Genomic DNA, 23,471 nt, shown 5'->3' with positions numbered 1-23,471 from the left:
TCCCAAAGGGACTGCTGCTCAGACACTATACTTTTCCGCCTACACCGAGAAAAAATGAGAGGGAACACTGGCTGGGGGGTCTCCTCCAGTTCTTGGGCTGCAGGGCTCACTGGGGGGGGCAGTAGTAGAGGAACACGATCAGATATGCTGAGGACTAGAAAACTAACTTTAAATATGTTAAAGGGTTAAACAAGGTTCAGGAGGGAAGTGTTTTTAATAGGAAAGTGAACACAAGAACAAGGGGACACAATCTGAAGTTAGTTGGGGGAAAGATCAAAAGCAACATGAGCAACATGAGAAAATATTATTTGACTGAAAGAGTAGTAGATGCTTGGAACAAACTTCCAGCAGACGTGGTTGGTAAATCCACAGTAACTGAATTTAAAAATTCCTGGGATAAACACATATCCATTGTAAGATAAAATACAGGGAATAGTATAAGGACAGACGAGATGGACCAGGAGGTCTTTTTATTTATTTATTTATTTATTTATTTAGTTATTATTTTATTTATTTATTTATTTATTTATTCATTCATTCAATTTTTATGCCGCGGCTTACAACATGTTAGCAATAGCACTTTTTAACAGAGCCAGCCTCTTGCCCCCACAATCTGGGTCCTCATTTGACCCCCCTTGGAAGGATGGAAGGCTGAGTCAACCTTGAGCTGGTGATGAGATTTGAACCGCTGACCTTCAGATCTACAGTCAGCTTCAGTGGCCTGCAGTACAGCACTCTACCTGCTGCGCCACCCCGGCTCCTTTTTCTGCCATCAGTCTTCTATGTTACCTGCAAAGGTGCTGGGGGAAGGGAAGGAGAATTGGCTGCCCTCCCCGCTTCCCTTTTCCTTCCAAGAACACTCACCAGCCTGGGGGTCCCGGCCAGGGGAGCCCCGGAGAAAGAGCCGGGCTGCTTTCTGGAAGAACTTTCCAAGCGGGTTGGCGAGAGGGAAGACGGGGGCCGCACGACACGTGCGCGAGGGGAGCCTGGCCAGGGTGGGATGCTGGGGGGAGACGCCGGGGGGGAAGGGAGGGAAGCCCAGTTACGCTGCTGCTGATGATGCCCAGGACCCTCGAGGGGGAGGTGTGGGTCCCTCTGAGTGACAGCAAGGGAGGGGCGGGTCTCCCAAGTCCTTTGGGGCCCATCCGAGATTGGTCAGATTGCAGGAGGCCTCTGGGGCCCCTCTAGCCCCCAGCCCAGGAATTCCCCTGGCACCCCTGAGCCAAGCCCCAGGCCTTGGCCCCCACCCAGCCCCTTGCCCGAGGGGGGACGCAGACGCCTGCCTTGCGAGGGGAGGGGGCTGCCCGAAGGAGACCCTCTCTGGGCCAAGCGGGCTCCCACATTTCAGGAGAGCAGGGAAGGCCCCACCCTCTGGGAGTGTTTGGAGTTCGGATTCTCCACAGACGTTTACGCTCTGCCTGATGTAATTCTGTGGCTTTGAGGGGCTGAAAGCGGCTCTGACAGGGGTCCAGGGAAGAGAGGAGGAAAGAGACTTTCACTGGCCAAAGGGGGTTTTGGCAGGCAAGAAGAGGAGAGAAGAGAGGAGAGGAGAGGAGAGCAGAGGAGAGCAGAGGAGAGAAGAGGAGAGGAGAGCAGAGGAGAGAAGAGAGGAGAGCAGAGGAGAGCAGAGGAGAGAAGAGCAGAGGAGAGGAGAGAGGAGAGAAGAGGAGAGGAGAGAAGAGCAGAGGAGAGAAGAGAGGAGAGCAGAGGAGAGAAGAGGAGAGAAGAGCAGAGGAGAGGAGAGAGGAGAGAAGAGGAGAGGAGAGAAGAGAGGAGAGGAGAGGAGAGCAGAGGAGAGCAGAGGAGAGAAGAGCAGAGGAGAGGAGAGAGGAGAGAAGAGGAGAGGAGAGAAGAGCAGAGGAGAGAAGAGAGGAGAGCAGAGGAGAGAAGAGGAGAGAAGAGCAGAGGAGAGGAGAGAGGAGAGAAGAGGAGAGGAGAGGAGAGAAGAGAGGAGAGCAGAGGAGAGCAGAGGAGAAAAGAGCAGAGGAGAGAAGAGAGGAGAGGAGAGGAGAGCAGAGCAGAGGAGAGAAGGGAGGAGAGCAGAGGAGAGAAGAGCAGAGGAGAGAAGAGAGGAGAGGAGAGAAGACCAGAGGAGAGAAGAGCAGAGGAGAGAAGAGAGGAGAGCAGAGAAGAGCAGAGGAGAGAAGAGAGGAGAGAAGAGAGGAGAGAAGAGCAGAGGAGAGAAGAGCAGAGGAGAGAAGAGAGGAGAGAAGAGGAGAGAAGAGCAGAGGAGAGAAGAGAGGAGAGGAGAGAAGAGGAGAGAAGAGGAGAGAAGAGGAGAGAAGAGGAGAGAGGAGAGGAGAGCAGAGCAGAGGAGAGAAGAGAGGAGAGAAGAGCAGAGGAGAGAAGAGCAGAGGAGAGCAGAGCAGAGAGGAGAGCGGAGCGGAGAAGAGAAGAGAGGAGAGGAGAGCAGAGGAGAGAAGAGGAGAGGAGAGCAGAGGAGAGGAGAGAAGAGAGGAGAGAAGAGGAGAGAAGAGCAGAGAAGAGCAGAGGAGAGAAGAGCAGAAGAGAGAAGAGAGGAGAGGAGAGGAGAGAAGAGCAGAGGAGAGAAGAGAGGAGAGAAGAGCAGAGAAGAGCAGAGGAGAGAAGAGAGGAGAGGAGAGCAGAGGAGAGAAGAGCAGAGGAGAGCAGAGCGGAGAGGAGAGCAGAGCGGAGCAGAGAAGAGGAGAGAAGAGGAGAGAGGAGAGGAGAGCAGAGGAGAGAAGAGTGGGGAGAAGAGAGGAGAGAAGAGCAGAGGAGAGCAGAGCGGAGAGGAGAGCAGAGCGGAGCAGAGCAGAGAAGAGAGGAGAGCAGAGGAGAGAAGTGGAGAGAGGAGAGGAGAGCAGAGGAGAGAAGAGTGGGGAGAAGAGAGGAGAGAAGAGCAGAGGAGAGCAGAGCAGAGAGGAGAGCAGAGCGGAGCAGAGCAGAGAAGAGAGGAGAGGAGAGCAGAGAAGAGAGGAGAGCAGAGCAGAGCAGAGAAGAGAGGAGAGGAGAGAAGAGCAGAGGAGAGAAGAGAGGAGAGGAGAGAAGAGGAGAGAAGAGGAGAGAGGAGAGCAGAGGAGAGGAGAGAAGAGCAGAGGAGAGGAGAGCAGAGGACAGAAGAGGAGAGAAGAGCAGAGGAGAGAAGAGCAGAGGAGAAGAGAAGAGAGGAGAGAGGAGAGGAGAGGAGAGCAGAGGAGAGAGGAGAGAAGAGGAGAGAAGAGAGCAGAGCAGAGGAGAGGAAGGAATAGGAGAGCAGAGGAGAGCGGAGGAGAGGAGAGAGGAGAGAAGAGGAGAGGAGAGAATAGGAGAGGAGAGAAGAGAGAAGAGCAGAGGAGAGAAGAGGAGAGAAGAGGAGAGAAGAGAAGAGGAGAGAAGAGGAGAGAAGAGAGGAGAGAAGAGCAGAGAAGAGCAGAGGAGAGAAGAGGAGAGAAGAGAAGAGCAGAGAAGGGCAGAGGAGAGAAGACAGAAGAGCAGAGGAGAGAAGAGGAGAGAAGAGCAGAGGAGAGAAGAGGAGAGAAGAGCAGAGAAGAGCAGAGGAGAGAAGACAGAAGAGCAGAGGAGAGAAGAGCAGAGGAGAGCAGAGCAGAGAGGAGAGCGGAGCGGAGCAGAGAAGAGAGGAGAGGAGAGCAGAGGAGAGAAGAGGAGAGGAGAGGAGAGGAGAGAAGAGAGGAGAGGAGAGGAGAGAAGAGCAGAGGAGAGAAGAGCAGAGGAGAGAAGAGAGGAGAGAAGAGCAGAGGAGAGCAGAGGAGAGAAGAGAGGAGAGGAGAGCAGAGGAGAGAAGAGCAGAGGAGAGAAGAGCAGAGGAGAGGAGAGCAGAGGAGAGGAGAGGAGAGAAGAGGAGAGAAGAGGAGAGAGGAGAGCAGAGCAGAGGAGAGAAGAGAGGAGAGAAGAGGAGAGGAGAGAAGAGCAGAGGAGAGCAGAGCAGAGAGGAGAGCAGAGCGGAGCAGAGCAGAGAAGAGAGGAGAGGACAGCAGAGGAGAGAAGAGCAGAGGAGAGAAGAGCAGAGGAGAGGAGAGCAGAGGAGAGAAGAGGAGAGAAGAGGAGAGAGGAGAGGAGAGCAGAGGAGAGGAGAGTGGGGAGAAGAGAGGAGAGAAGAGCAGAGGAGAGCAGAGCGGAGAGGAGAGCAGAGCGGAGCAGAGCAGAGAAGAGAGGAGAGCAGAGGAGAGAAGAGGAGAGAGGAGAGGAGAGCAGAGGAGAGAAGAGTGGGGAGAAGAGAGGAGAGAAGAGCAGAGGAGAGCAGAGCAGAGAGGAGAGCAGAGCGGAGCAGAGCAGAGAAGAGAGGAGAGGAGAGCAGAGAAGAGAGGAGAGCAGAGCAGAGCAGAGAAGAGAGGAGAGGAGAGAAGAGCAGAGGAGAGAAGAGAGGAGAGGAGAGAAGAGGAGAGAAGAGGAGAGAGGAGAGCAGAGGAGAGGAGAGAAGAGCAGAGGAGAGGAGAGCAGAGGAGAGAAGAGGAGAGAAGAGCAGAGGAGAGAAGAGCAGAGGAGAGAAGAGAAGAGAGGAGAGAGGAGAGGAGAGCAGAGGAGAGAGGAGAGAAGAGGAGAGAAGAGAGCAGAGCAGAGGAGAGGAAGGAAGAGGAGAGCAGAGGAGAGCAGAGGAGAGGAGAGAGGAGAGAAGAGGAGAGGAGAGAAGAGGAGAGAAGAGGAGAGAAGAGAGGAGAGAAGAGCAGAGAAGAGCAGAGAAGAGGAGAGAAGAGAAGAGCAGAGAAGGGCAGAGGAGAGAAGACAGAAGAGCAGAGGAGAGAAGAGGAGAGAAGAGCAGAGGAGAGAAGAGGAGAGAAGAGCAGAGGAGAGAATAGGAGAGGAGAGAAGAGAGAAGAGCAGAGGAGAGAAGAGGAGAGAAGAGGAGAGAAGAGAGGAGAGAAGAGCAGAGAAGAGCAGAGGAGAGAAGAGGAGAGAAGAGAAGAGCAGAGAAGGGCAGAGGAGAGAAGACAGAAGAGCAGAGGAGAGAAGAGGAGAGAAGAGCAGAAGAGAGAAGAGAAGAGGAGAGAAGAGCAGAGAAGAGCAGAGGAGAGAAGACAGAAGAGCAGAGGAGAGAAGAGGAGAGAGGAGCAGAGGAGAGAAGAGCAGAGGAGAGCAGAGGAGAGAAGAGGAGAGGAGAGCAGAGGAGAGCAGAGAAGAGAGGAGAGAAGAGGAGAGAAGAGCAGAGGAGAGGAGAGAAGAGAAGAGCAGAGCAGAGGAGAGAGGAGAGGAGAGGAGAGGAGAGCATAGCAGAGCAGAGGAGAGAAGAGACAAGAGGAGAGGAGAGGAGAGCAGAGGAGAGGAGAGAAGAGAGGAGAGAAGAGCAGAGCAGAGGAGAGGAGAGGAGAGAAGAGCAGAGGAGAGAAGAGGAGAGCAGAGCAGAGGAGAGAAGAGGAGAGAAGAGCAGAGAAGAGCAGAGGAGAGCAGAGGAGAGAAGAGGAGAGAAGAGCAGAGGAGAGAAGAGCAGAGAAGAGCAGAGGAGAGAGGAGAGCAGAGGAGAGAGGAGAAAAGAGGAGAGGAGAGAAGAGAGAAGAGCAGAGGAGAGCAGAGGAGAGAAGAGGAGAGAAGAGCAGAGCAGAGGAGAGGAGAGAAGAGGAGAGAAGAGCAGAGGAGAGAAGAGGAGAGAAGAGGAGAGGAGAGCAGAGGAGAGAAGAGAAGAGGAGAGAAGAGCAGAGAAGAGCAGAGGAGAGAAGACAGAAGAGCAGAGGAGAGAAGAGGAGAGAAGAGGAGAGAGGAGCAGAGGAGAGAAGAGCAGAGGAGAGCAGAGGAGAGCAGAGGAGAGAAGAGGAGAGGAGAGGAGAGCAGAGGAGAGCAGAGAAGAGAGGAGAGAAGAGGAGAGAAGAGCAGAGGAGAGGAGAGAAGAGAAGAGGAGAGCAGAGGAGAGAGGAGAGGAGAGGAGAGCAGAGGAGAGGAGAGAAGAGCAGAGCAGAGCATAGCAGAGCAGAGGAGAGAAGAGACAAGAGGAGAGGAGAGGAGAGCAGAGGAGAGGAGAGAAGAGAGGAGAGAAGAGCAGAGCAGAGGAGAGGAGAGGAGAGGAGAGAAGAGCAGAGGAGAGAAGAGGAGAGCAGAGCAGAGGAGAGAAGAGGAGAGAAGAGCAGAGAAGAGCAGAGAAGAGCAGAGAAGAGCAGAGAAGAGCAGAGGAGAGCAGAGGAGAGAAGAGGAGAGGAGAGAAGAGGAGAGAAGAGCAGAAGAGAGAGGAGAGCAGAGGAGAGAGGAGAGAAGAGGAGAGGAGAGAAGAGAGAAGAGCAGAGGAGAGCAGAGGAGAGAAGAGGAGAGAAGAGCAGAGCAGAGGAGAGAAGAGGAGAAGAGAGAAGAGGAGAGAAGAGCAGAGGAGAGAAGAGGAGAGAAGAGGAGAGAAGAGAAGAGGAGAGAAGAGGAGAGAAGAGCAGAGAAGAGCAGAGGAGAGCAGAGGAGAGCAGAGGAGAGAAGAGCAGAGGAGAGCAGAGGAGAGAGGAGAGAAGAGGAGAGGAGAGAAGAGAGAAGAGCAGAGGAGAGAAGAGGAGAGAGGAGGAGAGAAGAGGAGAGCAGAGGAGAGGAGAGAAGAGGAGAGAAGAGCAGAGAAGAGCAGGGAAGAGCAGAGGAGAGAGGAGAGAAGAGGAGAGGAGAGAAGAGAGAAGAGCAGAGGAGAGCAGAGGAGAGAAGAGGAGAGAAGAGAGAAGAGCAGAGGAGAGAAGAGGAGAGGAGAGGAGAGGAGAGAAGAGGAGAGAAGAGCAGAGGAGAGAAGAGAGAAGAGTAGAGGAGAGAAGAGGAGAGGAGAGAAGAGAAGAGCAGAGGAGAGAAGAGAAGAGAAGAGAGAAGAGCAGAGGAGAGAAGAGCAGAGGAGAGAAGAGCAGAGAAGAGCAGAGAAGAGCAGAGAAGAGCAGAGGAGAGAGGAGAGAAGAGGAGAGGAGAGAAGAGAGAAGAGCAGAGGAGAGCAGAGGAGAGAAGAGGAGAGAAGAGAGAAGAGCAGAGGAGAGAAGAGGAGAGGAGAGGAGAGGAGAGGAGAGGAGAGAAGAGCAGAGGAGAGAAGAGAGAAGAGTAGAGAGAAGAGGAGAGGAGAGAAGAGAAGAGCAGAGGAGAGAAGAGGAGAGAAGAGAGAAGAGCAGAGGAGAGAAGAGCAGAGGAGAGCAGAGGAGAGCAGAGGAGAGGAGAGCAGAGGAGAGGAGAGAAGAGAGGAGAGCAGAGGAGACAAGAGGAGAGAAGAGCAGAGGAGAGAAGAGGAGAGCAGAGCAGAGGAGAGAAGAGCAGAGAAGAGCAGAGAAGAGCAGAGGAGAGCAGAGGAGAGCAGAGGAGAGCAGAGGAGAGGAGAGCAGAGGAGAGCAGAGGAGAGAGGAGAGAAGAGGAGAGGAGAGAAGAGAGAAGAGCAGAGGAGAGAAGAGGAGAGAGGAGGAGAGAAGAGGAGAGCAGAGCAGAGGAGAGAAGAGGAGAGAAGAGCAGAGAAGAGCAGGGAAGAGCAGAGGAGAGAAGAGAGGAGAGAAGAGGAGAGAAGAGCAGAGAAGAGGAGAGAAGAGCAGAGAAGAGCAGAGAAGAGCAGAGGAGAGAGGAGAGAAGAGGAGAGGAGAGAGGAGAGAAGAGCAGAGGAGAGCAGAGGAGAGAAGAGGAGAGAAGAGAGAAGAGCAGAGGAGAGAAGAGGAGAGGAGAGAAGAGGAGAGAAGAGCAGAGGAGAGAAGAGAGAAGAGTAGAGGAGAGAAGAGAAGAGGAGAGAAGAGGAGAGGAGAGAAGAGAAGAGAAGAGCAGAGGAGAGAAGAGCAGAGGAGAGAAGAGAGGAGAGAAGAGCAGAGAAGAGCAGAGGAGAGAAGAGAGGAGAGGAGAGCAGAGGAGAGAAGAGCAGAGGAGAGAAGAGCAGAGGAGAGGAGAGCAGAGGAGAGAAGAGGAGAGAAGAGGAGAGAAGAGGAGAGAGGAGAGCAGAGGAGAGAAGAGAGGAGAGAAGAGGAGAGGAGAGAAGAGAGAAGAGCAGAGGAGAGCAGAGGAGAGAAGAGGAGAGAAGAGCAGAGCAGAGGAGAGGAGAGGAGAGAAGAGGAGAGAAGAGCAGAGGAGAGAAGAGGAGAGAAGAGGAGAGGAGAGCAGAGGAGAGAAGAGAAGAGGAGAGAAGAGCAGAGAAGAGCAGAGGAGAGAAGACAGAAGAGCAGAGGAGAGAAGAGGAGAGAAGAGGAGAGAGGAGCAGAGGAGAGAAGAGCAGAGGAGAGCAGAGGAGAGCAGAGGAGAGAAGAGGAGAGGAGAGCAGAGGAGAGCAGAGAAGAGAGGAGAGAAGAGGAGAGAAGAGCAGAGGAGAGGAGAGAAGAGAAGAGGAGAGCAGAGGAGAGAGGAGAGGAGAGGAGAGGAGAGCAGAGGAGAGGAGAGAAGAGCAGAGCAGAGCATAGCAGAGCAGAGGAGAGAAGAGACAAGAGGAGAGGAGAGGAGAGCAGAGGAGAGGAGAGAAGAGAGGAGAGAAGAGCAGAGCAGAGGAGAGGAGAGGAGAGGAGAGAAGAGCAGAGGAGAGAAGAGGAGAGCAGAGCAGAGGAGAGAAGAGCAGAGAAGAGCAGAGAAGAGCAGAGAAGAGCAGAGAAGAGCAGAGAAGAGCAGAGGAGAGCAGAGGAGAGAAGAGCAGAGGAGAGAAGAGGAGAGAAGAGCAGAAGAGAGAGGAGAGCAGAGGAGAGAGGAGAGAAGAGGAGAGGAGAGAAGAGAGAAGAGCAGAGGAGAGCAGAGGAGAGAAGAGGAGAGAAGAGCAGAGCAGAGGAGAGAAGAGGAGAAGAGAGAAGAGGAGAGAAGAGCAGAGGAGAGAAGAGGAGAGAAGAGGAGAGAAGAGAAGAGGAGAGAAGAGGAGAGAAGAGCAGAGGAGAGCAGAGGAGAGCAGAGGAGAGCAGAGGAGAGAAGAGCAGAGGAGAGCAGAGGAGAGAGGAGAGAAGAGGAGAGGAGAGAAGAGAGAAGAGCAGAGGAGAGAAGAGGAGAGAGGAGGAGAGAAGAGGAGAGCAGAGGAGAGGAGAGAAGAGGAGAGAAGAGCAGAGAAGAGCAGGGAAGAGCAGAGGAGAGAGGAGAGAAGAGGAGAGGAGAGAAGAGAGAAGAGCAGAGGAGAGCAGAGGAGAGAAGAGGAGAGAAGAGAGAAGAGCAGAGGAGAGAAGAGGAGAGGAGAGGAGAGGAGAGAAGAGGAGAGAAGAGCAGAGGAGAGAAGAGAGAAGAGTAGAGGAGAGAAGAGGAGAGGAGAGAAGAGAAGAGCAGAGGAGAGAAGAGAAGAGAAGAGAGAAGAGCAGAGGAGAGAAGAGCAGAGGAGAGAAGAGCAGAGAAGAGCAGAGAAGAGCAGAGAAGAGCAGAGGAGAGAAGAGAGAAGAGGAGAGGAGAGAAGAGAGAAGAGCAGAGGAGAGCAGAGGAGAGAAGAGGAGAGAAGAGAGAAGAGCAGAGGAGAGAAGAGGAGAGGAGAGGAGAGGAGAGAAGAGGAGAGAAGAGCAGAGGAGAGAAGAGAGAAGAGTAGAGGAGAGAAGAGGAGAGGAGAGAAGAGAAGAGCAGAGGAGAGAAGAGGAGAGAAGAGAGAAGAGCAGAGGAGAGAAGAGCAGAGGAGAGCAGAGGAGAGCAGAGGAGAGGAGAGCAGAGGAGAGGAGAGAAGAGAGGAGAGCAGAGGAGACAAGAGGAGAGAAGAGCAGAGGAGAGAAGAGGAGAGAAGAGGAGAGCAGAGCAGAGGAGAGAAGAGCAGAGAAGAGCAGAGAAGAGCAGAGGAGAGCAGAGGAGAGCAGAGGAGAGCAGAGGAGAGAAGAGCAGAGGAGAGCAGAGGAGAGAGGAGAGAAGAGGAGAGAAGAGCAGAGAAGAGCAGGGAAGAGCAGAGGAGAGAAGAGAGGAGAGAAGAGGAGAGAAGAGCAGAGAAGAGGAGAGAAGAGCAGAGAAGAGCAGAGAAGAGCAGAGGAGAGAGGAGAGAAGAGGAGAGGAGAGAGGAGAGAAGAGCAGAGGAGAGCAGAGGAGAGAAGAGGAGAGAAGAGAGAAGAGCAGAGGAGAGAAGAGGAGAGGAGAGAAGAGGAGAGAAGAGCAGAGGAGAGAAGAGAGAAGAGTAGAGGAGAGAAGAGAAGAGGAGAGAAGAGGAGAGGAGAGAAGAGAAGAGAAGAGCAGAGGAGAGAAGAGCAGAGGAGAGAAGAGAAGAGCAGAGAAGAGCAGAGGAGAGAAGAGAGGAGAGGAGAGCAGAGGAGAGAAGAGCAGAGGAGAGAAGAGCAGAGGAGAGGAGAGCAGAGGAGAGAAGAGGAGAGAAGAGGAGAGAAGAGGAGAGAGGAGAGCAGAGGAGAGAAGAGAGGAGAGAAGAGGAGAGGAGAGAAGAGCAGAGGAGAGCAGAGCGGAGAGGAGAGCAGAGCGGAGCAGAGCAGAGAAGAGAGGAGAGCAGAGGAGAGAAGAGGAGAGAGGAGAGGAGAGCAGAGGAGAGAAGAGTGGGGAGAAGAGAGGAGAGAAGAGCAGAGGAGAGCAGAGCGGAGAGGAGAGGAGAGCAGAGCAGAGAAGAGAGGAGAGCAGAGGAGAGGAGAGGAGAGAGGAGAGGAGAGCAGAGGAGAGAAGAGTGGGGAGAAGAGAGGAGAGAAGAGCAGAGGAGAGCAGAGCAGAGAGGAGAGCAGAGCGGAGCAGAGCAGAGAAGAGAGGAGAGCAGAGAAGAGAGGAGAGCAGAGCAGAGCAGAGAAGAGAGGAGAGGAGAGAAGAGCAGAGGAGAGAAGAGAGGAGAGGAGAGAAGAGGAGAGAAGAGGAGAGAGGAGAGCAGAGGAGAGGAGAGAAGAGCAGAGGAGAGGAGAGCAGAGGAGAGAAGAGGAGAGAAGAGCAGAGGAGAGAAGAGAAGAGAGGAGAGAGGAGAGGAGAGCAGAGGAGAGAGGAGAGAAGAGGAGAGAAGAGAGCAGAGCAGAGGAGAGGAAGGAAGAGGAGAGCAGAAGAGAGCAGAGGAGAGGAGAGAGGAGAGAAGAGGAGAGAATAGGAGAGGAGAGAAGAGAGAAGAGCAGAGGAGAGAAGAGGAGAGGAGAGAAGAGGAGAGAAGAGAGGAGAGAAGAGCAGAGAAGAGCAGAGGAGAGAAGAGGAGAGAAGAGAAGAGCAGAGAAGGGCAGAGGAGAGCAGAGCAGAGAGGAGAGGAGAGGAGAGGAGAGAATAGGAGAGGAGAGAAGAGAGAAGAGCAGAGGAGAGAAGAGGAGAGAAGAGCAGAGGAGAGAAGAGAAGAGGAGAGAATAGCAGAGAAGAGCAGAGGAGAGAAGACAGAAGAGCAGAGGAGAGAAGAGCAGAGGAGAGCAGAGCAGAGAGGAGAGCGGAGCGGAGCAGAGAAGAGAGGAGAGGAGAGCAGAGGAGAGAAGAGGAGAGGAGAGCAGAGGAGAGAAGAGAGGAGAGAAGAGGAGAGAAGAGCAGAGGAGAGAAGAGGAGAGAAGAGCAGAAGAGAGAAGAGAGGAGAGGAGAGAAGAGCAGAGGAGAGAAGAGCAGAGGAGAGAAGAGAGGAGAGAAGAGCAGAGAAGAGCAGAGGAGAGAAGAGAGGAGAGGAGAGCAGAGGAGAGAAGAGCAGAGGAGAGGAGAGCAGAGGAGAGAAGAGGAGAGAAGAGGAGAGAAGAGGAGAGAGGAGAGCAGAGCAGAGGAGAGAAGAGAGGAGAGAAGAGGAGAGGAGAGAAGAGCAGAGGAGAGCAGAGCGGAGAGGAGAGCAGAGCGGAGCAGAGCAGAGAAGAGAGGAGAGCAGAGGAGAGAAGAGGAGAGAAGAGGAGAGAGGAGAGCAGAGGAGAGAAGAGTGGGGAGAAGAGAGGAGAGAAGAGCAGAGGAGAGCAGAGCGGAGAGGAGAGCAGAGCGGAGCAGAGCAGAGAAGAGAGGAGAGCAGAGGAGAGAAGAGGAGAGAGGAGAGGAGAGCAGAGGAGAGAAGAGTGGGGAGAAGAGAGGAGAGAAGAGCAGAGGAGAGCAGAGCAGAGAGGAGAGCAGAGCGGAGCAGAGCAGAGAAGAGAGGAGAGGAGAGCAGAGAAGAGAGGAGAGCAGAGCAGAGCAGAGAAGAGAGGAGAGGAGAGAAGAGCAGAGGAGAGAAGAGAGGAGAGGAGAGAAGAGGAGAGAAGAGGAGAGAGGAGAGCAGAGGAGAGGAGAGAAGAGCAGAGGAGAGCAGAGCAGAGGAGAGAAGAGGAGAGAAGAGGAGAGCAGAGGAGAGAAGAGCAGAGGAGAGAAGAGAAGAGAGGAGAGAGGAGAGGAGAGCAGAGGAGAGAGGAGAGAAGAGGAGAGAAGAGAGCAGAGCAGAGGAGAGGAAGGAAGAGGAGAGCAGAGGAGAGCAGAGGAGAGGAGAGAGGAGAGAAGAGGAGAGGAGAGAATAGGAGAGGAGAGAAGAGAGAAGAGCAGAGGAGAGAAGAGGAGAGAAGAGGAGAGAAGAGGAGAGGAGAGAAGAGGAGAGAAGAGAGGAGAGAAGAGCAGAGAAGAGCAGAGGAGAGAAGAGGAGAGAAGAGAAGAGCAGAGAAGGGCAGAGGAGAGAAGACAGAAGAGCAGAGGAGAGAAGAGGAGAGAAGAGCAGAGGAGAGAAGAGAAGAGGAGAGAAGAGCAGAGAAGAGCAGAGGAGAGAAGACAGAAGAGCAGAGGAGAGAAGAGGAGAGAAGAGGAGAGAGGAGCAGAGGAGAGAAGAGCAGAGGAGAGCAGAGGAGAGAAGAGGAGAGGAGAGCAGAGCAGAGAAGAGAGGAGAGAAGATGAGAGAAGAGCAGAGGAGAGGAGAGAAGAGAAGAGGAGAGCAGAGGAGAGAGGAGAGGAGAGGAGAGCAGAGCATAGCAGAGCAGAGGAGAGAAGAGACAAGAGGAGAGGAGAGCAGAGGAGAGGAGAGCAGAGGAGAGAAGAGGAGAGCAGAGCAGAGGAGAGAAGAGGAGAGAAGAGCAGAGAAGAGCAGAGGAGAGCAGAGGAGAGAAGAGGAGAGAAGAGCAGAGGAGAGAAGAGCAGAGAAGAGCAGAGGAGAGAGGAGAGCAGAGGAGAGAGGAGAGAAGAGGAGAGGAGAGAAGAGAGAAGAGCAGAGGAGAGCAGAGGAGAGAAGAGGAGAGAAGAGCAGAGCAGAGGAGAGAAGAGGAGAGGAGAGAAGAGGAGAGAAGAGCAGAGGAGAGAAGAGGAGAGAAGAGGAGAGGAGAGCAGAGGAGAGAAGAGAAGAGCAGAGAAGAGCAGAGGAGAGAAGACAGAAGAGCAGAGGAGAGAAGAGGAGAGAAGAGGAGAGAGGAGCAGAGGAGAGAAGAGCAGAGGAGAGCAGAGGAGAGCAGAGGAGAGAAGAGGAGAGGAGAGGAGAGCAGAGGAGAGCAGAGAAGAGAGGAGAGAAGAGGAGAGAAGAGCAGAGGAGAGGAGAGAAGAGAAGAGGAGAGCAGAGGAGAGAGGAGAGGAGAGGAGAGCAGAGGAGAGGAGAGAAGAGCAGAGCAGAGCAGAGGAGAGAAGAGACAAGAGGAGAGGAGAGGAGAGAAGAGGAGAGGAGAGAAGAGAGGAGAGAAGAGCAGAGCAGAGTAGAGGAGAGAAGAGGAGAGAAGAGCAGAGGAGAGAAGAGGAGAGCAGAGCAGAGGAGAGAAGAGCAGAGAAGAGCAGAGAAGAGCAGAGAAGAGCAGAGGAGAGCAGAGGAGAGCAGAGGAGAGCAGAGGAGAGAAGAGCAGAGGAGAGAAGAGGAGAGAAGAGCAGAAGAGAGAGGAGAGCAGAGGAGAGAGGAGAGAAGAGGAGAGGAGAGAAGAGAGAAGAGCAGAGGAGAGCAGAGGAGAGCAGAGGAGAGAAGAGGAGAGAAGAGCAGAGCAGAGGAGAGAAGAGGAGAAGAGAGAAGAGGAGAGAAGAGCAGAGGAGAGAAGAGGAGAGAAGAGAAGAGGAGAGAAGAGCAGAGAAGAGCAGAGAAGAGCAGAGGAGAGCAGAGGAGAGCAGAGGAGAGCAGAGGAGAGCAGAGGAGAGCAGAGGAGAGCAGAGGAGAGAAGAGCAGAGGAGAGCAGAGGAGAGAGGAGAGAAGAGGAGAGGAGAGAAGAGAGAAGAGCAGAGGAGAGAAGAGGAGAGAGGAGGAGAGAAGAGGAGAGCAGAGGAGAGGAGAGAAGAGGAGAGAAGAGCAGAGAAGAGCAGGGAAGAGCAGAGGAGAGAAGAGAGGAGAGAAGAGCAGAGAAGAGCAGAGAAGAGCAGAGAAGAGCAGAGGAGAGAGGAGAGAAGAGGAGAGGAGAGAAGAGAGAAGAGCAGAGGACAGCAGAGGAGAGAAGAGGAGAGAAGAGAGAAGAGCAGAGGAGAGAAGAGGAGAGGAGAGGAGAGAAGAGCAGAGGAGAGAAGAGAGAAGAGTAGAGGAGAGAAGAGGAGAGGAGAGAAGAGAAGAGCAGAGGAGAGCAGAGGAGAGAAGAGAGAAGAGCAGAGGAGAGAAGAGCAGAGGAGAGTAGAGGAGAGAAGAGGAGAGGAGAGCAGAGGAGAGGAGAGAAGAGAGGAGAGGAGAGGAGACAAGAGGAGAGAAGAGCAGAGGAGAGAAGAGGAGAGAAGAGGAGAGCAGAGCAGAGGAGAGAAGAGGAGAGAAGAGCAGAGAAGAGCAGAGGAGAGCAGAGGAGAGCAGAGGAGAGAAGAGCAGAGGAGAGCAGAGGAGAGAGGAGAGAAGAGGAGAGGAGAGAAGAGAGAAGAGCAGAGGAGAGAAGAGAAGAGCAGGGAAGAGCAGAGGAGAGAAGAGAGGAGAGAAGAGCAGAGAAGAGCAGAGAAGAGCAGAGAAGAGCAGAGGAGAGAGGAGAGAAGAGGAGAGGAGAGAAGAGAGAAGAGCAGAGGACAGCAGAGGAGAGAAGAGGAGAGAAGAGAGAAGAGCAGAGGAGAGAAGAGGAGAGAAGAGAGGAGAGAAGAGCAGAGAAGAGCAGAGGAGAGAAGAGGAGAGAAGAGAAGAGCAGAGAAGGGCAGAGGAGAGAAGACAGAAGAGCAGAGGAGAGAAGAGGAGAGAAGAGCAGAGGAGAGAAGAGAAGAGGAGAGAAGAGCAGAGAAGAGCAGAGGAGAGAAGACAGAAGAGCAGAGGAGAGAAGAGGAGAGAAGAGGAGAGAGGAGCAGAGGAGAGAAGAGCAGAGGAGAGCAGAGGAGAGAAGAGGAGAGGAGAGCAGAGCAGAGAAGAGAGGAGAGAAGATGAGAGAAGAGCAGAGGAGAGGAGAGAAGAGAAGAGGAGAGCAGAGGAGAGAGGAGAGGAGAGGAGAGCAGAGCATAGCAGAGCAGAGGAGAGAAGAGACAAGAGGAGAGGAGAGCAGAGGAGAGGAGAGCAGAGGAGAGAAGAGGAGAGCAGAGCAGAGGAGAGAAGAGGAGAGAAGAGCAGAGAAGAGCAGAGGAGAGCAGAGGAGAGAAGAGGAGAGAAGAGCAGAGGAGAGAGGAGAGCAGAGGAGAGAGGAGAGAAGAGGAGAGGAGAGAAGAGAGAAGAGCAGAGGAGAGCAGAGGAGAGAAGAGGAGAGAAGAGCAGAGCAGAGGAGAGAAGAGGAGAGGAGAGAAGAGGAGAGAAGAGCAGAGGAGAGAAGAGGAGAGAAGAGGAGAGGAGAGCAGAGGAGAGAAGAGAAGAGCAGAGAAGAGCAGAGGAGAGAAGACAGAAGAGCAGAGGAGAGAAGAGGAGAGAAGAGGAGAGAGGAGCAGAGGAGAGAAGAGCAGAGGAGAGCAGAGGAGAGCAGAGGAGAGAAGAGGAGAGGAGAGGAGAGCAGAGGAGAGCAGAGAAGAGAGGAGAGAAGAGGAGAGAAGAGCAGAGGAGAGGAGAGAAGAGAAGAGGAGAGCAGAGGAGAGAGGAGAGGAGAGGAGAGCAGAGGAGAGGAGAGAAGAGCAGAGCAGAGCAGAGCAGAGGAGAGAAGAGACAAGAGGAGAGGAGAGGAGAGAAGAGGAGAGGAGAGAAGAGAGGAGAGAAGAGCAGAGCAGAGTAGAGGAGAGAAGAGGAGAGAAGAGCAGAGGAGAGAAGAGGAGAGCAGAGCAGAGGAGAGAAGAGCAGAGAAGAGCAGAGAAGAGCAGAGGAGAGCAGAGGAGAGCAGAGGAGAGCAGAGGAGAGAAGAGCAGAGGAGAGAAGAGGAGAGAAGAGCAGAAGAGAGAGGAGAGCAGAGGAGAGAGGAGAGAAGAGGAGAGGAGAGAAGAGAGAAGAGCAGAGGAGAGCAGAGGAGAGCAGAGGAGAGAAGAGGAGAGAAGAGCAGAGCAGAGGAGAGAAGAGGAGAAGAGAGAAGAGGAGAGAAGAGCAGAGGAGAGAAGAGGAGAGAAGAGGAGAGAAGAGAAGAGGAGAGAAGAGCAGAGAAGAGCAGAGAAGAGCAGAGGAGAGCAGAGGAGAGCAGAGGAGAGCAGAGGAGAGCAGAGGAGAGCAGAGGAGAGCAGAGGAGAGAAGAGCAGAGGAGAGCAGAGGAGAGAGGAGAGAAGAGGAGAGGAGAGAAGAGAGAAGAGCAGAGGAGAGAAGAGGAGAGAGGAGGAGAGAAGAGGAGAGCAGAGGAGAGGAGAGAAGAGGAGAGAAGAGCAGAGAAGAGCAGGGAAGAGCAGAGGAGAGAAGAGAGAAGAGCAGAGAAGAGCAGAGAAGAGCAGAGAAGAGCAGAGGAGAGAGGAGAGAAGAGGAGAGGAGAGAAGAGAGAAGAGCAGAGGACAGCAGAGGAGAGAAGAGGAGAGAAGAGAGAAGAGCAGAGGAGAGAAGAGGAGAGGAGAGGAGAGAAGAGCAGAGGAGAGAAGAGAGAAGAGTAGAGGAGAGAAGAGGAGAGGAGAGAAGAGAAGAGCAGAGGAGAGCAGAGGAGAGAAGAGAGAAGAGCAGAGGAGAGAAGAGCAGAGGAGAGTAGAGGAGAGAAGAGGAGAGGAGAGCAGAGGAGAGGAGAGAAGAGAGGAGAGGAGAGGAGACAAGAGGAGAGAAGAGCAGAGGAGAGAAGAGGAGAGAAGAGGAGAGCAGAGCAGAGGAGAGAAGAGGAGAGAAGAGCAGAGAAGAGCAGAGGAGAGCAGAGGAGAGCAGAGGAGAGAAGAGCAGAGGAGAGCAGAGGAGAGAGGAGAGAAGAGGAGAGGAGAGAAGAGAGAAGAGCAGAGGAGAGAAGAGAAGAGCAGGGAAGAGCAGAGGAGAGAAGAGAGGAGAGAAGAGCAGAGAAGAGCAGAGAAGAGCAGAGAAGAGCAGAGGAGAGAGGAGAGAAGAGGAGAGGAGAGAAGAGAGAAGAGCAGAGGACAGCAGAGGAGAGAAGAGGAGAGAAGAGAGAAGAGCAGAGGAGAGAAGAGGAGAGGAGAGGAGAGAAGAGCAGAGGAGAGAAGAGAGAAGAGTAGAGGAGAGAAGAGGAGAGGAGAGAAGAGAAGAGCAGAGGAGAGCAGAGGAGAGAAGAGAGAAGAGCAGAGGAGAGAAGAGCAGAGGAGAGTAGAGGAGAGAAGAGGAGAGGAGAGCAGAGGAGAGGAGAGGAGAGAAGAGAGGAGAGGAGAGGAGACAAGAGGAGAGAAGAGCAGAGGAGAGAAGAGGAGAGAAGAGGAGAGCAGAGCAGAGGAGAGAAGAGGAGAGAAGAGCAGAGAAGAGCAGAGGAGAGCAGAGGAGAGCAGAGGAGAGAAGAGCAGAGGAGAGCAGAGGAGAGAGGAGAGAAGAGGAGAGGAGAGAAGAGAGAAGAGCAGAGGAGAGAAGAGGAGAGAAGAGCAGAGAAGAGCAGGGAAGAGCAGAGGAGAGAAGAGAGGAGAGAAGAGCAGAGAAGAGGAGAGAAGAGCAGAGAAGAGCAGAGAAGAGCAGAGGAGAGAGGAGAGAAGAGGAGAGGAGAGAAGAGAGAAGAGCAGAGGAGAGCAGAGGAGAGCAGAGGAGAGAAGAGGAGAGAAGAGAGAAGAGCAGAGGAGAGAAGAGGAGAGAAGAGGAGAGAAGAGCAGAGGAGAGAAGAGAGAAGAGTAGAGGAGAGGAGAGAAGAGGAGAGAAGAGGAGAGGAGAGAAGAGAAGAGAAGAGCAGAGGAGAGAAGAGAGAAGAGCAGAGGAGAGAAGAGGAGAGAAGAGCAGAGGAGAGAAGAGGAGAGGAGAGCAGAGGAGAGGAGAGAAGAGAGGAGAGCAGAGGAGACAAGAGGAGAGAAGAGCAGAGGAGAGAAGAGGAGAGGAGAGGAGAGAAGAGCAGAGGAGAGAAGAGGAGAGAAGAGCAGAGAAGAGCAGAGAAGAGCAGAGGAGAGAGAGTTCTGTGGGTCAGGCCCAGTGGGGCAGCTTAGGGCTTTGCCAACCCAGAGAAAAGGGGAGCAAGGGGGTCTCTGCGCAGGGGGCGCTGACTCCCTTCTGGCCAAGAGGGCCCCCACCAACCCTTCGGGGCAGCCACATCCTCCCCTCCCCCCAGGTGAAATCGAGACCCCCACCACCAACCCTCCCACTTCTTCCTCCCCCCTCTTTGCCCCCCTAGAGGCACCTGGGCGAAGAAGGGGTGGCCGAGCATGTCCTCCAGGCTGGGCCGGCCAGAGGGGTCAGGGGAGAGCAGCCCCCCGATCAGGCTGCGGGCGGCTGGAGAGAGGTGGGCCGGGAGGAGGTAGCACCCCTCTCGGATCCTCTGGAACAGCTCCTGCTTGGGGGTGGCCTCGAAGGGTGGGAAGCCGGCGAGGGTGGTGTACCTGGGGAGGGAAAGGACAGGTGAATGCGCCCACGGCCAGCCCCCCACCCCATACCCTCCACGCACTCCCCGGCCCCCCCCTCCTGGGCTGCGGGAGCACTCACATGATGCAGCCCAGGGCCCAGACGTCCGACCTGGAGGAGTGACCCTTCTTCGCGATGACTTCGGGGGCCAGGTAGTTGGGGGTCCCACAGACCCCCCTGGAGGGGAAGAAGCTGGACTCAGAAATGCACAGGAAGCTACTCGGGGGGAGGCAGAACCCACTGAGCATGTGGGGGGTGCTGTGGGGGGCAGGTTCAATCTGTGGGGGGGGGCACCGTAGGGACTGCAGGGCAGTTGGGCCTTTCCTGGCCTGTTCAGGGGCCCCCCAGGCAGACCTGGGATCTGGCAGGTGGATCCGGGGGGTGGGGCCGGGGAGGGGCTGAGGCTGCCCTGCCCACTCAGGCTGGCCCAAGGAAGGCTCTGAGCCCAAGGCCTCCCCCCCTTGCCCCAGGGGTCCCGGCCCCTCCCCTGCCCTCCAGCGCTCACCCTCTCCTCCTCCCGGACGGCTGCGCCTCCTCCCGCATGGCCAGGCCCAGGTCGCCAATCTTCACCTGCATGCGCTGGGTGATGAACACGTTGCCTGGGGAGGGGGGGGGGAGGCAGGGAGCGGTCTGAGGGGTCTGAGGTCCCACCTTCATAGAATCATAGAGTGGGACCTCCAGAGTCATCGGGTCCACCCCCCTGCTCAATGCAGGATTCATCAAACCATCCCTGAAAGATGACTGACCAGCCTCTGTTTGAAGACCTCCAGTGAAGGCCAGCCCACCACCACCTCCTGTGGCAAAGTGGCCCCCCGGTGTAACACCCTTATTGTTAGAAAGATTTTTCTGATATCTCATCTAAATCTGCTCCCTGGCAGCTTCATCCCCTTGTTTCTGGTCCTTCCATGTGCTAAGGAGAACAAGGCAGGTCCCTCTGCTCTGTGACGGCCCGTAAGATATTGATAGACAGCTATCTATCGAGTCTGCGGAGGGGGCGGCACACAAACCTAATAAAACTATAAAACTATAAGTCTCCTCTCTGGAGCTTCCCTAGAGCTTCTCTGGCCCCCAGCAACCCCAGGAGGGGGGCGGGCTCCCAGCTCCCTCTTCCACAAGGGGGGGCTCCCGGAAAGGGTCCCCTCCCCCGCAAAGGCACTCATCCCCTTGCAGGCTGGTCTTTGTGGAGAGGGGAGGAGGGGCCTGGGCCGAGTGGCCCCTCCAGCCTCTTGCCCTGGCAGGCAGGAAGTCAAACTGGCTGCAAGGCCTCAAGCCAGCTGGGAGGGATTATCTGTCTATCTCTATCTATCTATCTCTATCTATCTATCTATCCATCCATCCATCCATCCATCCATCAATCCATCCATCATCATTTGTCTGTCTATCATCTATCACCTATATATCTATCCAGCTATCATCTATCTATCTTTCCATCCATTCATCCATCCATCTATCTATCATTGTCTGTCTGTCTGTCTGTCATCTATCACCTATATATCTATCCAGCTATCATCTATCTATCCATCCATCCATCCATCCAACTATCTGTCTATCCATCTATTCATTGATCTATATCTATCTATCCACCCATCCATCAATCCATCCATCATCATCTGTCTGTCTATCATCTATCACCTATCTATCTATCTATCTATCTATCTATCTATCTATCTATCTATCTATCTATCTATCTATCTATCCAGCTATCATCTATCTATCTATCTATCTATCTATCTATCTATCTATCTATCTATCTATCTATCTACCTACCTACCTACCTATCATCCATCCATCCATCCATCATTGTCTGTCTGTCTGTCATCTATCACCATCCATCCCTCCAGGAAGAGCCCAGGGCGGATTGGGGGCCACAGCCCTGGGTCTCCCCTGTCCCCTCCCCCCCCAAGTCTTTGCCACCTACTCAGTTTGAGGTCGCGGTGGATGACCCCTTGCTGGTGGAGGTACTGCAGGCCACTTGTGATTTGCTTCAGATAAAACCGCACCTCTGCCTCGGTCAGCCTCCTCCGGACCTTCAGAATGTCGGCCAGTGACTGGAAGGCAGAGGTGAGCTGAAGGGCAGGGGGCCTCCTTTCTATGGGGAAGCTCTGGAGACCCCTGGCCGCTTCGAGGTCCCTTGGGCAGCCGTTTCCCTGAGTCTGGGCCATGTTCTGCTGCCCAGGCCCTTCCTCACCCTGACCTCTCGGGCTCCGTGGGAGGAACAGCGCCAGCACAGCCTCCTCCTCCTCACTCTGGCAGGGAGGGAGGGAGAGAGAGAGGAACCCCCCCCCCCCCGTCTAACCTTCCTACTGCAGTATTCCAGCACCAGGTAGATGTTCTCCTGGTCAGCAAAATGTCGGTGGAACCCCACAACGTTCCTGTGGTGGAGCTGGCTGTGCAGCTCGATTTCACGTTGAACCTGCAAAGTGTTAAGCCACACACACACACACACACACACACACACACACACACACAGGTGTGCGGGAGAGCAGAAGCGCTGGAATCAGCTGAAACCCTCGCACACCTGGGGCGGAGACACAGCTTGGCCCAAAAGGAAGCTGCCTCCGGGCGACCCCCCTGCCCCACCCCTTCAGCCCGAGAGGAAAGCATTGGGGCCTCCCACCCCTGATCTGCAACCCCCTCCAACACCCCCCCATTGCCCATGGTCAGTGGACAGAGGAGCCCAGCCCAGCCATGGGACAGAAAGACAGAAACTCTTGGCAGACCTGAAGGAAGCTGAGGGGGGGGGGGGGGACAAGCCTTGCCTGCAGGGGAAGCTCAGCTGGGCACCCAGTGCCTAACCTCTCGGTCCCTTCAGGTCCTGGCTGGACATCCCAATTCATCTCCTCCGCTGCCCCCCCCCGCCCCCTTCCAGGGACAGAGGAGCCCAGGGGGAGATTCCTTCAGCCCTTCCTTGGTTTTGTTAGATTTTCATGCCACCTCCCCCCCTTCCCTATGGATGGACTCTGAAGAGGCAGGTTTTGTGGGAGCAGATCTGGCAGAAGACACCCCCCCGACCCCTCACTCACCTTTCCCTGGTTTCCCAGCCTGGCCACTCGCTGTTGAGAGATCACCTTCACAGCATAGACTCTGTGGCTGCAGGTGTCCGTAAATTTGTAGCATTGTCCGAATGCTCCCTGGGGGGCAGAGAGAGGGGTGGGGTTGGGGGGTTCAGTCAGAAGCAGCCTCTGGCCCCTCCTTCCCAGAGTGCTGACTTGGGTTGTTCTGGACACCCCCGCGCACCCCCCCCCCAGCTCTGTCCCCATCCTGGGGTTGAAAGTGTCTGTCTTGGCCGCGTTGGTTCGTCCAGTCCTTGGGGAAGCGGGGACGGAATAGGCATGGATGGGCCAGTTGCCCTCAGGGCCAGCCACGCCCGAAGGACGGAGCCCCTCGGCCACCACGGGGGCCCCGGAGAAGACGGGAGTCGCCTTACCGCCCGGCCGGGGTTTCAGCCTTCGGGCTCTGCAGACGAGAGCCGACATTTGGGCAGGTTTTCAGGGGGCTGCGAGAGGCGAGCAAACGCGCCCCCCCTGCCCGCCGGCTGCAGCGGCGACAGCCAGCGGGACTCGGCGCTGGGGGCTCCCGGGGCGTTCAGGGAAGGCGGGCCGAGCGGCTCCAGTCTGTCCCGGGCCGTCTGGTCGCCCGCGGCTCCCGCCTGTGACCTTGGCTCGCTCGACGCCTGAGACCTGCGCCTGCCGCTTACCCGCCGTCGTCGCGGGGCGAAACTTTGAAAGGCTCTGGAGCGCTTCGGGGCGCCCAGTCTCCGGCGCGGCCCCAGCAAGAGCTGCAGCCACCAAGGGAGGTCGGGTTACCTGTCCCAAAAGCTGCCCCCGCTTGTAAAGCGTCCCGGTGCCGGGATCCTCCACGAAGTATTTCAAGGTGTCCCCCTCCTCGGCTCTCCTGCGGGCCGTGGCAGTCAGACCCATGCCGGCCTCGGCCCCGCAGCCCCCGGCCCGCCGTCCAGCTGCTCCCCGAGCGTCTGGCCAGCCCCGCACACGTGCCGGATTTCTCCTCGGGATCCTGGGGAGGGCGGGGGAGGCGGGCCGAAGGGAGGCGCCTCCGCCTCCCGGGCCGCCTGCCAGCTGGGAAGACCCGCCCGGCGAGTCCGGAGGACCCCCGGGGTGGGGAGCGGCCCTCCTCGGTCCCCCGCCCTCCTCCTGACTGTCGGAACGAGGGTGGGCAGGCTGGGTCTGGAGGGGGCTTTTTTCTCCGACGTCGTTGCTGCCGTCCCGAGAAGCCCCCGCTCTTGCTCGGCCGAGCTCTGATCAGAAGCTCCTTTGGGCTCCGGCACCGGTCTCTCTCCGCCTCAGACATTGGCTCTTTCGGGGAGGGGCGCCGTCCCAGGGCAGGGAGCCAAGCCGCCTCTCTGTGGGTTGAGGCAGGCAGGGTTCCCTCGGGTCCCATTTGTTGGGGGTGGGTCAAGGGAAAGGGGGGTCTTGCCTTCTTCTTCTGCTCAAGACCGCCATGGACAATGGGGGGGGGGCATTGTGGGACACAGAGGGCTGGACTCGAGGGGCTTGGGCCCCATTCACAGCAGGGCTCCTCTTAGGTTCTTAGGTTCTTATGAAGCGGTCTCGGAGGGGTCCCGGAGGCCTTCAGGAGACACAATACCATTCGGGCCAGATGGCTGTCCAGTCTCTTCTTCAAAATCTTGAGATGCAGCACCTACAACTTCTGGAGAAAAGCCGTCCCAGTGAATGTCTTAAGTTTCAGGCTGCTTCCCTTCCGTTGCTTCTTGTCCCGCCTTCAGGGGCTTTGCAGAGTAGGTGGGTGGCCTCCTCTTCTTTGCGGCAGCCCCTCGAACCTCAGAAGGCGGCTATCAAGTCCCCCACAATCCCTTTCCCTCCCTTGCAACCGATTTAGGCTTCAGCCCCCTAACCTGTGATGGGCTGCCAACATTTTTACTGACAGACTGTGGGCATGGCTTATTTTGTGGGTGTGGCTTAATGGTGATGTGACCAGGTGGGAGTGGCTTGATGATCATGTGACTTATTGGCTTAAAGGTCATGTGACTGGGTAGGAGTGGCTTACCGACCAAGATAGGTTTTCACATAGGTGCTTGGACTCTTTCCCAGTTGATTAAGTCCCATTCTTTGAATAGCCACAAAAAGGACCAATGATAGACAGCATGATTTGTTGAGGAGCA

General features: G+C 55.3%; 1 protein-coding gene across 1 annotated transcript in view; it reads right to left on the bottom strand.

Annotated features, from left to right (window-relative positions):
- The window catches only part of LOC139158140 (inactive serine/threonine-protein kinase PLK5-like), a 66,380-nt gene extending 43,783 nt beyond the window's left edge, over positions 1-22,597 (bottom strand). Inside the window, exons 1-9 of the mRNA XM_070735558.1 lie at positions 22,138-22,597; positions 21,355-21,462; positions 20,628-20,744; positions 20,250-20,379; positions 18,837-18,930; positions 18,413-18,508; positions 18,111-18,309; positions 865-1,003; positions 69-109 (exon numbers count right to left, since the gene is read on the bottom strand). Coding sequence (XP_070591659.1) covers positions 69-109; positions 865-1,003; positions 18,111-18,309; positions 18,413-18,508; positions 18,837-18,930; positions 20,250-20,379; positions 20,628-20,744; positions 21,355-21,462; positions 22,138-22,251 — 1,038 coding nt within the window. The 5' untranslated portion in view covers positions 22,252-22,597. The remainder of the gene's footprint in view (positions 1-68; positions 110-864; positions 1,004-18,110; positions 18,310-18,412; positions 18,509-18,836; positions 18,931-20,249; positions 20,380-20,627; positions 20,745-21,354; positions 21,463-22,137) is intronic.
- Positions 22,598-23,471: the final 874 nt, after the last annotated feature.

The sequence above is a fragment of the Erythrolamprus reginae genome, chromosome 1 (genome assembly GCF_031021105.1).
Source record: "Erythrolamprus reginae isolate rEryReg1 chromosome 1, rEryReg1.hap1, whole genome shotgun sequence".
NCBI classification, from domain to species: Eukaryota; Metazoa; Chordata; class Lepidosauria; order Squamata; family Dipsadidae; genus Erythrolamprus; species Erythrolamprus reginae.
Note: the sequence above shows the minus strand (reverse complement) of the source record. Positions and strands in the feature narration are given on the sequence as shown.